The 15,157-nt window shown below is 41.5% G+C and overlaps 1 protein-coding gene across 3 annotated transcripts; it reads left to right on the forward strand.

The window, feature by feature from the left end:
• The first annotated feature begins 4,464 nt into the window (after positions 1-4,464).
• LOC123981392 (3-hydroxy-3-methylglutaryl-coenzyme A reductase-like) lies at positions 4,465-15,108 on the forward strand. 3 transcript variants are annotated; one of them, XM_046066163.1, is made up of 20 exons: positions 4,465-4,621; positions 5,069-5,251; positions 5,357-5,468; positions 5,596-5,683; positions 5,981-6,065; positions 6,187-6,292; positions 6,374-6,480; positions 6,943-7,062; positions 7,221-7,354; positions 7,452-7,738; positions 8,643-8,794; positions 8,907-9,101; positions 9,506-9,664; positions 9,737-9,894; positions 10,013-10,118; positions 10,276-10,446; positions 10,634-10,774; positions 11,806-11,964; positions 12,537-12,691; positions 13,926-15,108. In XM_046066163.1, the coding sequence occupies exons 2-20, from the start codon at positions 5,090-5,092 to the stop codon at positions 14,038-14,040; spliced, it is 2,712 nt and encodes a 903-aa protein (XP_045922119.1). In that variant the 5' UTR covers positions 4,465-4,621; positions 5,069-5,089; the 3' UTR covers positions 14,041-15,108. The 3 variants fall into 3 exon arrangements, with proteins under 3 accessions (XP_045922119.1, XP_045922121.1, XP_045922120.1); XM_046066165.1 differs by having other exon boundaries at positions 7,452-7,654; positions 8,646-8,794; XM_046066164.1 differs by having other exon boundaries at positions 4,466-4,621; positions 7,452-7,654.
• The last annotated feature ends 49 nt before the right edge of the window (positions 15,109-15,157 follow it).

Here is a 15,157-nt window from a genome sequence, read left to right on the forward strand (position 1 = left end):
ATTGAGCGATATTGACAAATCAGAATATAAAAATATTACAGAATATAATGCAGGAATCAATCTTAAGTTACTTTTTTGGGGCAACGCAGATGTTTTTTTATCTATTTACTTTGCCTTGCAGGTGTTTTGCAGATGTATTGTAGGACTGTGGGCCGGGGTGCGGACACAGAACACTCGAGGCGGGTTAAAGTCAAGAGTTTTATTCACAAAGAACTGAGTAACTAGTAGAACAGCATGGAAAAGGGCGAGGTGTGAGCAGGGACAGAACATCCTGGGCAGCTTTCCAAAAGATCCTCCGGGTAACAGGTGCAGGTATCTTGAAAAAAACACAAAAATGTTAGTCCTGGTCCAGACAGAGAACTCACTCGAAGCCAACTAAATACGCAAGAGCCAAAGTTGGCCTGAAGTACTCAACCACGAGAAGGTTATGAATAATCTGGCAATGAGTCTCAGGAATTTTCATTTGTTATTTTTGCGCATTCATCCATCTGATGATATTTTTTTGACCCGCAAGCAAGAAACAGATGGCCGAGGGGGAGGGGATGGTGGCCAGTAAGAGATGTGATTGGGCCAGCCCAGTGTCTAGTATAGAAAATTACCCAATGGGCCGCTGTCCGTGCTTTATGGGCTAACAGTTATAAATAATTTATGTTTCACCGGCCCAAAGGTTCGTTGGCCAGTCAGTCAGAACTGAAAAAGTCTCTTGGATGAGGGGCAAAATGTTTTTGAGTAGCCTATCTTCAACGAAGTCCATTTGCCCTTGACTTTAACCTTCCTTGAATAGCTCTTAAAAGGAAAATTTTCCTTGCCTGTGAAGCCAGGTTCTTGCGCAGGGTTGCCCCTGTCCATTAAAATATGGAATCGTCCCGTATTTGAGAACTAAATAGCGTGTCCCGTTTTGAATCAATACGGGACTCTGTTTGTCTCGTACTTCCGAGTTGTCTTTAATGCAGCATCACCTGCAAATCATCCCACCCGCACTCTGTGAAGACTTCTCGGGCGAGTTCAGTGCTGACAAAACGTAGCAAAACGTTTTTTTCAATGGAAACTGTGGATCCCTGAACACCCTGTTGTGTACGCAAGCGCACTGCATTTCCATGCATTCTTAACACTGTTGTGTTTACAAACTTGTCACAGCTGATTGGGTAGGCTAACACCTGAGACATGGCCACCAAACGGGAGAAAACATAGGCCTACCTCGAAGCCTGTTGCAACGTTGCAAGGAAACATATTGCATATTGCAAACCGGTCCTAAACGTTTTGAGGTTGAACTCGCCCCTCCTTTTCTACCTTTGATTGGGTCATACTTGATGGATGGTTTGATTAATAGGCTACCGTCAGGTTCAGGGCCTATCGGAGTCAAGGGCGGGTGTCTAGGTAAGGAGTCAAGCTGAAACAACGGTGGAGGCTGCTCGAGAATCCCCCCGTGTCCCCTCTGAAATTACAGCGGATGCAAAAGTACCGATGACGAGAGTGGGAGAAATCAAAAAGCCTGCCCTACTTGATGAGTAGTCTAGGCTATCAAGCCAAAGTGCCTACTGATTTTCTGATTGATTACTCTGGATTTCATACGCTGCCTATTTTTTAAGAAATATTGTGACAATGTAAATGAATCACATGCCGACATTATGGTTGTTGGACTATGATTTGTTTTTAAGGTTGAGGTATAGCCTACTGTCAGACACGAAAGCATTAATTTAATAAGAGATAAGAGTGAGATACAGGCTATTTAATACACATTTAATCATCAATATAGTGCCTATGTGAATAATATAAACAACTAGCCCATTATGGGTGTTTTCATTGTTTGGATAGTATTAAAGTGTTCACACCACCCTTTACAATTACTCAACTTCATTAGGAATTTCTCAGCAAGAACAGGTGCTCTGTGGAACTGTGGAGTATTTCCTGTTCATAGTTTTACTGTAGCAGCTTGAATGACTAACAGCTACTCAATGCTGCCACACGAATAGTGTACTTCTGACAAGAAAACATTTATAAAAGGAAGTAGGCCTAACATGCTCCAATACTGCACACAAGGCCTACTACTTCTGGTCCACTGATGTTTGTTATGTTCATGGAAAATCCTTTGCAAAAGTCTTTTCAATCAAATCATATCAAAGCATTTGTTTTAGCCTATTTATAATTCATAAATTATGGACATGTTGATTTAATAAGTTAATAAAATAAAGTTCACATCCTATTTTTTGTGGTCTCACTGTCACACATGTCTATTATTGTCGTAGCTGTGTATTCAGCTATGACAATATGACCACTAGTCTGTTGTGATAGAGAGAGTTCATCTGTCCACACTGATTTCAAAAGCAGATAGCTTATTATAATGTCCATGGGTGTCAATCTTAATACTTTCCTTAAAAAATTTTTTTAGTTATGATATAGGCTACCACCACTGGCACACCATCGGGCCTGTTGTTGCCGGGGAGTCCCTATTTTTTCTGTATTGAAGGTGACAACCCTAGTGGGAACTGTTGTGTCTCTGTAAATAATATTAAACAGAGTACAGTCTAGACCTGTTCTATATGAAAAGTGCAATGAGATGACATTCGTTATGAATTGGCGCTATATAAACAAACTGAATTAAACTGAATGTCTTTTAAAAAAAACTTTATTGCAACTAGAGGAATACAGTTTACATGTGACATAGAGAGGTATAGATGACAGTATATAAATATATAAGACACAAATAATAACAATTTTCACAGCCTTTTTGTTGTTGGATTCAGAAATTAAACTGACATAATGCACAACCTCATAGAGAAAAGTACGAAGTTAGGTTTTAAACTGCAGAATTTACACTTATGAATGTGTAATTTTGCCATTAGAGTTAATACATTTATTATGAAGTAGGCCTACTTATTTTCTCTAGGATTTTCCATAGACTGTACAAAGGTATTTTCTAGGGCTGACCCCCAGTAGTCGAAGATTGGATGCTTCGATGGGCGGAGTCTGATTCGACTGTCAATCTCACAGTGGAAGCTTCGCAGCTAAACAAGGATCATGCCATTTTGGAGATATGGGGGTGCTCAATATCTGATTTTACATACTACCAGTTTTTTCCCAACATGTAAAAAGAAAAAAACTTTCAATAAATGTTTTTAAAGTGCGTGAATAAATCGAAAATTGTAATCCTAACCCTGGGTCGTCAGTGCGCATGTGTAGGCGTAGCGTGTATGTAGTAGTGGAAGAGGTAACACTTGCTGAAGAGACAGAGCCTCAGCTTGCTGGACCTTCGGATAAGGTATCACCGTTGATGAACCACAAAAAGAATATTATATCGTTTTTAAATAGCCGGCTCCTTGAAATAGACCCGCGAGGAACCGCGACGTGCATGCAGTTGTTGGCAGCACGGCATGCACGCACAACTCTGCACAGGACCGGTGAATGGCAGGCGAGAGAGAGAGAAAGAAAGAGAGACAGAAAGAAAAGGGTCAGCAGCAATAAGGGTAAGTTTAGCTGGAAATTTACAGTGTAAGTTGAATGAATAGAGACTAGTATTTTCTAGCATTCCTAGTATTTTCACATGATTGTACATTGCTCAGGATGTGCTAACTTACAATACAATAAAACAATATTAAAATCACACACAGGCAACAGTAGGCTATAAAGAACACATATATACACACACTAAACAAAAACAATATAGACAGATTGAGACAATATTGCAATGAGCAGAGTAAAAAGGAAGCAGGAGTAAAATTTTTATCATTATTATGAAGATGTTGGAGGTGGATGAGATATAAAGGTACACATGCATACATGTACTCATGTACACAGTGTGATGGAGCACAGTGCAAAGGATGCTGAAATAAATAACTATTATGTGCAGGTGTTATTTACATGTGGTAGGTGGATTTGGTATTCAGTATATACAATATACAAAATGACAAAATGACAATATGAACAGCTCTGAAATAGAAAATGATGAATAAATAATAAGTGGTAACGAGTAAACAGGTGACTGATTAGAGACAGAGTTACTGGGTTATTACACAGAGATTGTTCCTGATACTCTGAGGCAGAAATCAGCTGTTCATCAGAGTGATGGCTTGTGGGAAGAAACTAATTATGACTTGCATGGGATCTGGCAAAGATGGGCAAACATGAGGATGGACTCTGTAGAACCTGCAAACAACAACAGCAGCGTGTTAAACATGTACATATGGAATGAAAACAAACAGCTATGTTCTGCGCTATGAGGCCTTGGAGGACAGACAGTGACATTGAGAGACCTTCTGAATCCTCATGACAACCAATCGAGGATAGTGGAAGCAGTCCTGGGCTATATCTGCAACAGGATTACCCCTCTGAGAGTGGTGGCGCCTTGAAATGATACTGAGACTGAACTGTGAGGAGCAGCAATGTGCCGGAAGGCACCTAGTCTGCCGGAAAGCCAGAAGAAGAAGAAGAAGCAGAAGAAGAAGAAGAAGAAGAAGAAGAAGAAGATCACGCCCCGTCCGTTGCGTATTTTAAGTGTATTCCGCACCGCCATGTTGTTTCGTTACGTTACCTGCAGGAAGTAGTCAGGAGCTAAGCGGTTTATGGAAGGGGCAGTATTATAATGGAAAGGACTGTCTGACCACCGCGAAACTTACATTTGGAAGTATGTGGATTTAATATGTTTCATTAGACGGTAACTATAAGAGTGTTAAAACAGGGAGGGACGAAATGACCTTGGTTGTTAGTCCGAGTGTAAGAGCTAATGTAGCTAAAGCCAGCCGATGTTAAGTGTATCCTCTGTCGGTTACTGCTAAAGATGTAGCTAACAAGTTAATGCTAACCAACAAAAACGTTAACAGTCAGCGTACATATAATATAATAACCGTGAGCTACGTATGAAACGCAGATATCGTCCGAGTGAGTGTGCAGAGTTTGAACTTTCACTGTAATAATAGCTGGCCGTCAAGAAGACGAAGCTGTATTGTGGTCTTTGCAGCTGTCAGATAAACGCGCAGACAGTCGTGAGGCTTTGCCATGCTCATGCATATGAAGTGGATCTCACCTCGCCTCGTTCTGTGAGCATGATGTTCTCATCCTTTTTTTAATACAGGTGAGGCTGCGACCAGAGACCATGTTGGCTCGTCTGTTCAGGCTCCATGGCCTACTCGTGGCCTCCCACCCGTGGGAGGTAATAGTGGGCACCCTCGTTCTCAACGTCTGCCTCATGTCTATGAACAACCTGGCAGCCAGCAGCCAGATTTGCAGCTGGAATGAGTGTCCCAAGGTCAAAGAGGTGAGTCTGGCTGAGAGGAGGCTGGTGTGAGTGTGGTAGAGCAAAGAAAGGGAAGTGTGCAGGTAGTGTTAACAAGAAGACATGTCTGTGCCTGTTTTCTCATAGAAGATCCACAGCAGTGACATAATCATCCTAACAGTCACACGCTGCATGGCCATCATTTACATCTATTTCCAGTTTAAGAGTCTGCGACAACTGGGATCCAAATATATACTGGGTCAGTATGATAGGATGTTGTAGCTTGTTCAGCACTGAACTGTAATGATCCCCAGCTTTACTAAGACGATGCCGCACACAGTAAATATTCAATCTGTTAACATTCAGTTTTTTTTCTCTTCCTACAGGTATTGCAGGCTTATTCACAGTGTTTTCCAGCTTTGTTTTTAGTACAGTGGTCATCCACTTCTTTGGGAAAGAGCTGACAGGTCTTAAGTAAGTGTTCCCAAATGCGCTAACATATACATATTGTTGAGCAAATGGATCATTGAGTAATACAAATTTACCAGTTTTATAATAACAGTTGGAGTCTTACCTTATGCTTGAGATTGCAAGTGCTTGACTGTCCTGTCACCTTATCTCAGTTACCACAGTGTGTACAGTCGATCAGCAAAAGACAACTTGTATGGTGGATTAAAAAAAATCACTAGAAGAGTCTTAAAGCTTAGCAGTGGAGAACAGCAGTGTAGATAAAGTCTTTCCCTGATAGATGTTTGTCTTGTATCCCTACAGTGAAGCCCTGCCGTTCTTTCTCCTGCTCATTGACCTGTCCAAAGCTTGTGCATTGGCCAAATTTGCCCTCAGCTCAAACTCTCAGGTAATATCGGTTTTATTGGACAATTGTTTTTTTGTGAACTGTAACTGAAGTAAGATCTGTTCATTCAACTGAAGAATGCATTTGAAGTGTCGCTGACTTGTGCCATGGCTCTTGTGTATAGGAGGAGGTGAGGGAGAACATATCCCAAGGCATGGCTATCCTAGGCCCCAGCTTCACACTGGATGCTCTGGTTGAGTGTCTGGTCATTGGGGTTGGCACCATGTCAGGTAAGGAATACTACAGCAATGTTTGTATCTTAAAGTGTGGAGTGGAAAATTAAAGAAGTATTATTTTCTGTTGTTTTCCAGGTGTGCCTCAATTAGAGATCATGTGTTGTTTTGGCTGCATGTCTGTTCTGGCCAATTACTTTGTCTTCATGACCTTCTTCCCGGCCTGTGTCTCCCTGGTCCTGGAGGTAAGGATGAGATGGAAGATTTGGTAGAATTATAGTCACGACAGCATGTGGAAATTAGTTGAATATAATAATGAAGAATATAAACAACTAGCCCATTTATGGGTGTTTTCATTGTTTGGATAGTATTAAAGTGTTCACACCACCCTTTACAATTACTCAACTTCATTAGGAATTTCTCAGCAAGAACAGGTGCTCTGTGGAACTGTGGAGTATTTCCTGTTCATAGTTTTACTGTAGCAGCTTGAATGACTAACAGCTACTCAATGCTGCCACACGAATAGTGTACTTCTGACAAGAAAACATTTATAAAAGGAAGTAGGCCTAACATGCTCCAATACTGCACACAAGGCCTACTACTTCTGGTCCACTGATGTTTAGTCACGACAGCATGTGGAAATTAGTTCCATGCATCTCATGATTAATTTCTGTTTGTTCATGCACGCATGTATGTGTTTTGTATAGCTGTCCAGGGAAAGTCGTGAAGGCCGTCCAATCTGGCAACTGAGCCACTTTGCCCGTGTGCTGGCTGAAGAAGAGGACAACAAACCAAATCCTGTGACCCAGAGGGTTAAAATCATCATGGTGAGAAACCAAATTCAGCCACCACAGATGTCAACAATACCTTTGAAAGTTTATAAGTCAACTGTATACACCGTTTTAAAACAAAGGTGGTGTGAAAATAAGAATTATAAAAAATGTAAAGTCTAACTGGGGTGTCTATTTCATGGTATCTTCATCAGTCCCTGGGCCTTGCCTTGGTTCATGCTCACTCTCGATTGGCAGCTGAGCATCCAGGTTCAAATCGCACGGTGGAGGGGCCCATAGCTAAAAGACTTGAATCTGATGGTACCATGTTGCCTCTGAAGCTCTCCAGGTAAAGGGAAGACTGCATATTCCATAAATATATTTGCCTGTTATTGGCTCCATAGCAGTAACCCTCTGGTGAATGACTTTGTCTCGCCTTCTACCAGTATGGACCTGGAACAGGTGATAACTCTTGGTCTTGCCCTGCTCCTGGCTGTGAAGTACGTCTTCTTTGAGCAAACGGAGACAGAGTCTTCCCTGTCCCTGAGGAGTCACATTATCAGCTCTGCTCCGAATCAGAAGTCCAGGGGGATGGGGGACTGCTGCAGGAGGGACTTTCTGGCCCTGAAACCCCAGAAGACCATGAACGGTATCTTAGCAACCAACCCTACCACCCCAGCTGTCTCAGAGTCTAAACTTTCCCATGAGGCTGACATGGCGTTCAGAGTGAATGGTGTGACTCATAATTGGCCCTGTCAGCTGTATGATGTCTGTGCTCACTGGTAGGGCTGGACGATATGGCCCAAAATGTTATCACAATAAAAAGTTTCATATCTTTCAATATCAATAATTATCATAAGTATCAAATCGTTATTTCTGTCGAGTTTATAGGCTGATTTTTGCTCCTGAGTGAAAGTTGAAGAACCCTGATGGTTAATTGTGGTTTAAACTCTCTTCTTTATGATCAACACTTGAGGCCAAACAGTGGATCACTTCACAAATCTGAGGTAGAACATACAAAACAATTAAGATAAAATCTTAAAGTAAAAGCTTTTTTCAGTCCTTTTTCCTCAACAGAATAAACAAATATAATAAAAAAAAATTAGTCCTAATTTGTTGTAGATTCAAGTGTATAAAATCAAACATTTATTGAATATTTATTGAACATTTGTTATATTGTTATTGAAAAAAATATATTATGATAATTATTGTTTTATTGTCCAGCCCTACTCACTGATTTAAAAAAAAAACAAACACATATACATATCTATTCATTCTGTTTAAACCCCGGTATGTCTGCACAGTTGGTGAAAGATTAGGGTAGACTAATATTATTAGTATTATACTATTTGTAGAAATAGATTCCAGTGGTGACTGTGTAGGATTGTTTCGGCTTTATTTCTCTGATTCGCTGCTTTGTTCTCGCAAACACCACTCTCCATGTTTATTCACTCTGTAGCTTACTCAACCACTGATGCTGTCTCTCGCTTCAATTTTTTTTTAGGGCAATGTCAAAAAATATGACACATGAAGCTTCATTTGAAAACCTCCAATAGAAGCTTTGAATGTAAAAAAGAATCTCTGAATTAACTGCTTTGTTGCTTAATATGTGTTTGTCCCTCTCGATTCCTCTACAGCAGAGGCGATTCAGCCTCCAGCAGCCTCGGTGGAGAACTGTGTTTCATGTTTTGAGGAGTCTCCTGCTCCGACACCTTGTGTTCCTCAAAGCAGCTGTAATTCAGAGCCCCGGACCCTGGAGGAATGTGTGGCCATCCTCTCAGATCCTCAGGTAAGCTGCCAGAACAGATAGAATTCTGTGGGTACAAAGCAGAAGAAATCTCTTATTTCTGTATTTGTCTGATGTTTTAGGAAATCACTGGTTTGCTCTTGTTGTGTTTTAGAGAGGTGCCCATTGTCTTAGTGATAAAGAGGTGATGAATCTGGTAACCTCACGTAACATCCAGAACTACAAACTGGAAGTCGTCCTTGAGACTCCAGAGAGGGGTGTGGCCATCCGGAGGGAAATGCTGTCACCCAAACTGCCTGTTAGCTCTGCCTTGGCTTGTCTGCCTTATAAGGACTACGACTATTCTAAGGTATTGGCATCAGGTGTATCTGTTAAGTGTGTAGCTTATTTATTGTGTTTTTATGGTGTCTGTGTTGTTGAAGCTTTTTTCATGCCTCCACGCTGTCGTATTCTTTTGAACCTGCCAGGAACTACAGAAAAAAATTTGCCCTCTGGCTAAATCTGCCTTATTTACATTGATGCTAATCTGGAATGTTCTTGCATGTGCACTGTCCCTTTACACGATATCTCAGGAACACGTTGAGGGAATTTCTTCATATTTGGCACAAATGAAATGATCTATGATAATAGATGTACAAGTATTCACTGTTTTAAATGAGTCTGGACAGACATGGATGTAAACTGCAACTTGACTGGTTGGTGGAGGCGTATAACCACGGTGTATTAATATTCATTTGTGTTCTTGCCTACTAGGTCATGGGAGCTTGCTGTGAGAATGTCATTGGCTACATGCCAGTGCCAGTGGGAGTGGCTGGTCCTCTTCTGTTGGATGACAAGCAGTTTTACATTCCTATGGCGACCACAGAGGGCTGCCTGGTAGCCAGCACTAACAGAGGATGCAGGGCGCTTTCTGTAAGTGAGGGGTATCTAGGTGTGTGGGGGTGTGTGTGTGTGTGTGCGCTGACTCTGTTTTTTCGTGTCCAGCTGAGCAAGGGTTGTCGTAGCAGGATCCTCGCTGACAGTATGACCAGGGGTCCTGTGGTGAGGCTGCCCTCAGCGTGCCGTGCTGCAGAGGTCAAAGGCTGGCTCGAGACCTCTGACGGATTCGGCACGATCAAAGAGGCTTTCGACCAGACCAGCAGGTCAGTAGAAACACGGTGACAGAAAACACTCATAGAATGATGGATGGTATTTCTGTTTCCTTTAGTCACGTCTGTAAAATGGACCTTCAGATCATACATGAATTTTTGCTCTTGGTAGGTTTGCTCGTCTGGAGAAGCTGTTTGTGACCTTAGCTGGGAAGAACTTGTACATTCGCTTCCAGTCTCAGACAGGAGATGCTATGGGCATGAACATGCTTTCCAAGGTATGAGCATATCTTGTGTAGCAGTCAGCAGTCAATGCAAATTTAATGCTACTTTTGTTCCTGTCTCTAGTCTGTTTACTCTGTTATCTGTACAACGTTATCTTGTATCTCCAGTACTGTAAATACTGAAGTGTCTGTGTGTGCTGTGTTTTCCCAGGGGACCGAGAAGGCTCTTCACAGACTCCAGCAGCAGTATCCAGACGTGGATGTGCTGTCCGTCAGTGGGAACTACTGCACAGACAAGAAGTCTGCTGCCATAAACTGGATCATGGGCCGGGGAAAGTCTGTTGTGTGTGAGGCCACCATCCCTGCCAATGTGGTCAGGGAGGTAAAGACAACTAACACCCAACTCTTCTGATTGTATTTGAAGCGGCCTTGCTTAAACCAGTGATATGTCAGGGATCAAGTCACAGTTTATTTACTTATTTAATTTCCACAGTTTTTGTTGCTGCTGGTTATTTTGGTTTGTAAAATCAGATATTTCTGACTAAAACAACACATTAATGCATCTGTAGGTGTTGAAAAGCAGTACAGCCGCTCTGGTGGAGCTGAACATCAACAAGAACTTAGTGGGCTCGGCCATGGCTGGCAGTGTCGGGGGCTTTAATGCTCATGCTGCCAACATTGTAGCAGCCCTCTACATCGCCTGTGGACAGGTAATGAAATGATCAACATGTTTAACACTTTAAATACTTAATTTTACAGACAATTTTGCAAAATAATCCAGATGATTCAGAATAAAGACAAAAATAACCGCACATATTCCAGGTTTAACTCAATAGTGACTTCTGGTATTAACACAGTACTTGGGCTATATACAACGACTCCAATGCATGCTCAAAATACCAAAGAGGTACCAAATAGCAATCAATGATGAAACTCGCCAGTTGGACTGATTCAGTTTCAAAAAGGTCCAAAAGGTCACGGCCAACATGCAGCATGACGTATGACTGCAGAGCGGCATAGCAAACAACAACAAAAAAGTAATGGACGAAAGGAGACCAATGTGATGTATTCATAGTTTTCACGTGACGTCACATTCCAAGGAAAATGTTCCCATGGAGGGCAAAAAGACGTTATTTTCTGCTGCCTGCCAACCAATAAGCAAGTGATATACTTTTACTTTGAGTTGCTGGAAATGCTGGATGGTTGTTGTGCTTTCGGATGTACTAATCGAGGAGGAGACGAGCCCTGGGCTGTGTTAGGTGAGGCATTCCCCACAAGGCAAACGTAAACATACCGCAGTGGAGAGACGGCAGGGACCTGGCGGTTTTTAACAGTAGACATGCGGCAGTGGATGCTGTAACGTTATATGGATCGGATATGCCCAACACTTGCAGTTTGTTTTCAAAACTTTCTTTTTCTTAAGTTGAAAGGTGATCCAAATAAAATTTTACTATAAACTATAATAATGTATAGTCTGGGCTAAAATCAGTGGTTGTGTATCTACAGCCTGTGTAGGTAATATGGGTTGTTCGATGCAGATATAACACATTTGATAATAGACGCAGTAGATAATGAATATAAAAAAACAGGTTAACAGAATCAAACACGAACAGAATGACATAAGATTTTACATCCCTGAAAAATCTAAATGCACCTGTGTGACACTTTGTCGGTCTTCGGCGTAGCCCAAAACATTTATCGGTTTATCACCACACTTACTGACACTGCTGTACTGTTTCAGGACCCGGCTCAGACAGTGGGGAGCTCCAACTGCATCACTCAGATGGAGGCTGCTGGTCCAGAAAAAGAGGACCTGTACATCAGCTGCACAATGCCCTCCATAGAGCTGGGCACTGTGGGAGGAGGCACCAACCTGCCGCCGCAGCAGGCCTGTCTTCAGGTAATGCTGCACATACTTTATTTTATTACACGTTTTACATGTGGACGAGATAGTTTTATTTGATTGTGTTATGTTTATTTATTTAAATTTATTTTTTTCCACCAAGTCTCTAAACTCTAAAAAGTTCATTTCATGGTGGTTGTGCATCCTCGTGTTCGAGGTTTTTCAATTAATAAATTAATTGAAAGTACATCAGCAGGATGGCCTAAACAAATAACGATATATTTTAACGGACAAAAAAAGCAATTTTGGGATTTAGACCTGGTGAAGTTTTTAACCACTGCAGACGTAACAGTGAGTAGAGAGCTGGAGGGGTGGGGGGTGATGACCCTGCAGGGACTGTTTGATGAATCAGAAAAGCTTTTTAAGACTGCTGACACATAAAGGAACATAAACTTGCTGGACCTGAATAGAGTCTGATGAGATTTGCATTCATTTCAGTGGCTGATCATCAAACCATTTATAATGTGAAAGGGAAACATATCTTATTTGTTTACAAGGAAATGATCTGTCTCTTATAATTTGCTTATGTAAAACTATCACACAATAGCTGTATTCATTTATGCCTTTAGATGCTTGGTGTCAAAGGAACCAGTTCCAACGAGCCAGGTGACAACGCCCGCCAGCTGGCCCGCGTGGTTTGTGCCACCGTGCTGGCAGGAGAGCTCTCCCTGATGGCTGCTCTAGCTGCTGGACACCTCGTCAAGAGCCACATGACCCACAACAGGTTAGATATTTGACTCATGGGCCCTGTTTCAGAAAGCAGGTTTGATAAACTCTGAGCTGACTGAGATGTGAAACTCCCGAGCTTTTCGGTTCCAGAACAGGAGATCAGAATTAGTTCAGAGTATGTTGAACCAGATGGAAGTGCGTGTGTGGGGATGAAAATTAGTGGAGCTCAGATACTACGATTCACCATGGCAACATGTAAATAAAGAGCAGAGCCTTCATTTTAATCGGGTGGAGCTTTAAATACGAATGCGTACCAACATGGACCACGATAGGCTATTTATGTTAAAACGCAGGAGTGGAGGAAGGAGTCAATACGTTAACAATATTACATTTTATACAGCGTTGCTCATTCATAGTTTACCAGACTGGGATTTCCTTAATGAGTGAGAAAGCGCTGGAATTCTCCTACTGGGCAATTAGTAGATAATAGATGTACAAGTATTCACTATTTAAATGAGTCTGGACAGACATGGCCAGTGTTATAAAGGAGGACAGTGTAGCCTGTAAACTTTATTTTGTGCTGAGAATTAATCTACGATGTGCTGAGAACTCTGTCCTTACATCGATGACAGAAAAACATAAAAGTGGTTATGTTCAACAGTGTTGGGCAAGTTACTTCCAAAATGTAATACATTATAGATGACTAGTTACTGTAATGCTTTACACAACTTTTGAGTTACTTAAACTGCTATTTAATAGGCGCATTATTCTGATGAGGTGTAAGATATGCTTATGGGTTCTAGTGATGTGCAGAGTTATATCTGCAGATCGGGTGGGTCTTTGTCATAAAAATTGTGATTTAATAGCGGGGTGGGGAGTTAATGGGGAGTCTCCCCATTAAGAAAGACGCACTAGATACAGCGGCATAATGTCATTGATTATTTCAATCTCCCGACACTCTGACAGGATCAGTCAGGATGAACTCTTATCATGAAGGTAATTCATTAAAGCACAAACACTTGTAGCCTATAGAAATTACTTCGCATTATCCATTAGGGGAGCTACTGTCTTGTTAAGAGGAGATATTGACAGTATGAATGAAACTTGATCTAGGGTTTATCTGATCTCTTGCTCTGAAACAGAAAACCCAGAATTTCCCTCATCACGGGCTTAACATACTCTGAATTTTCACTAATCCTGCTTTCTGAAACAGGGCCAGGTTCTTTTGTGGTGTATAAATCGTTTTTTTTCCCCTCGTGATGGCTGACTCTGTTCCGTTTCTCGTACAGATCTAAACCAGACCTGTCAGAAAAACCTGCATCAAAGTCTGGATACAGCTGTGTGACATCAAATGTTGACGGTCCATCCTCAGAGTCAGCCAGACCAAACGAGCTCTCCAGCTAACGTAAGAAAACTGAGAGGATTGAATCTTCTCCAGATGACGTGGTTTTGAAGGGAGTTCTGTGGTTTGTGGACATCCAGACATTAAAGAGTAACCGGCTGTTAACCAGAGCCAACACATGCTGAAGAGCACAGCCGATGTGTGCTTGCTTTGTGTATCGCCTGAAAGATTGCATGACATTTTGGGTTGAAATGTGATGACGGGGTTACTTATTCGTGCCATTTGTCTGCAACTGAACACTGACAGTAGTGTTTTGGATTGCCTTCACTGTTGTTGCAACTGATCTTTAAGACTATTCTGAATTATTGATGGGGTTTGGGTTTGTAACATCCACCATGCTGCACAAAGTCTTGAACAAGTATTCTGTGCCTCTTAAGAGTGGTTAGGCCAACAGCAAATTGATTTTCCCATCATTCGATGGAAAGACAAAACATCCACATTAATGCTTGTATGGTTTTCCATGTAAACTGCATGAAGTGAGATACTCAGACAGCTGTAACATCTGTTTTTCTCTTTGCACTTGCCAAACGCTTGCTTGGGACAGCAATGCTGTAATGTGAAATTTAATGCTGTAGGTGACATTTGCTCAAGTTTAAAATGCCAACTTTCTGCCTGAATGTATGTTGTACTCAAATCAGTGTTGGAGGATATTACTTGCACACGCCTTCCTGAATGAAGATGCTACTGTATACTGTGTATACTGTAGAATGACTGTGGCTGCTGATTCCGGGAAAGAAAAATGCCGGCCTGAGTGACTTGTTTAGACTCTGAACCGCAACTAAGACACATTAAAGCCATATTAACTCATTTAATAAACCTTTATGGTACACTGTATGTGCGGAATGATTGGAGGATTGATTGGCATGATTGAAGCAATGGATGAGTTTTAAGGAATCACTGGCTATGGGTACTCCAGGGCCTTGTATTGAAAGTAATGAAGCTCAGAAGTGGCCTTACATTATTTATTTATGTATGTATGTCATGGAGATGTTGAGCCATAGCATGCTCTAGATAAAATTTTAAGCTATTTCAAGATTGTATTTTAAAAAAATAAACAACACTACACACTCTGTCGTCGTCTCATTGGTCATTTTTTAATGTGAATAAATGGCTCCAAAC

The sequence above is a fragment of the Micropterus dolomieu genome, linkage group LG13 (genome assembly GCF_021292245.1).
Source record: "Micropterus dolomieu isolate WLL.071019.BEF.003 ecotype Adirondacks linkage group LG13, ASM2129224v1, whole genome shotgun sequence".
NCBI lineage: Eukaryota > Metazoa > Chordata > Actinopteri > Centrarchiformes > Centrarchidae > Micropterus > Micropterus dolomieu.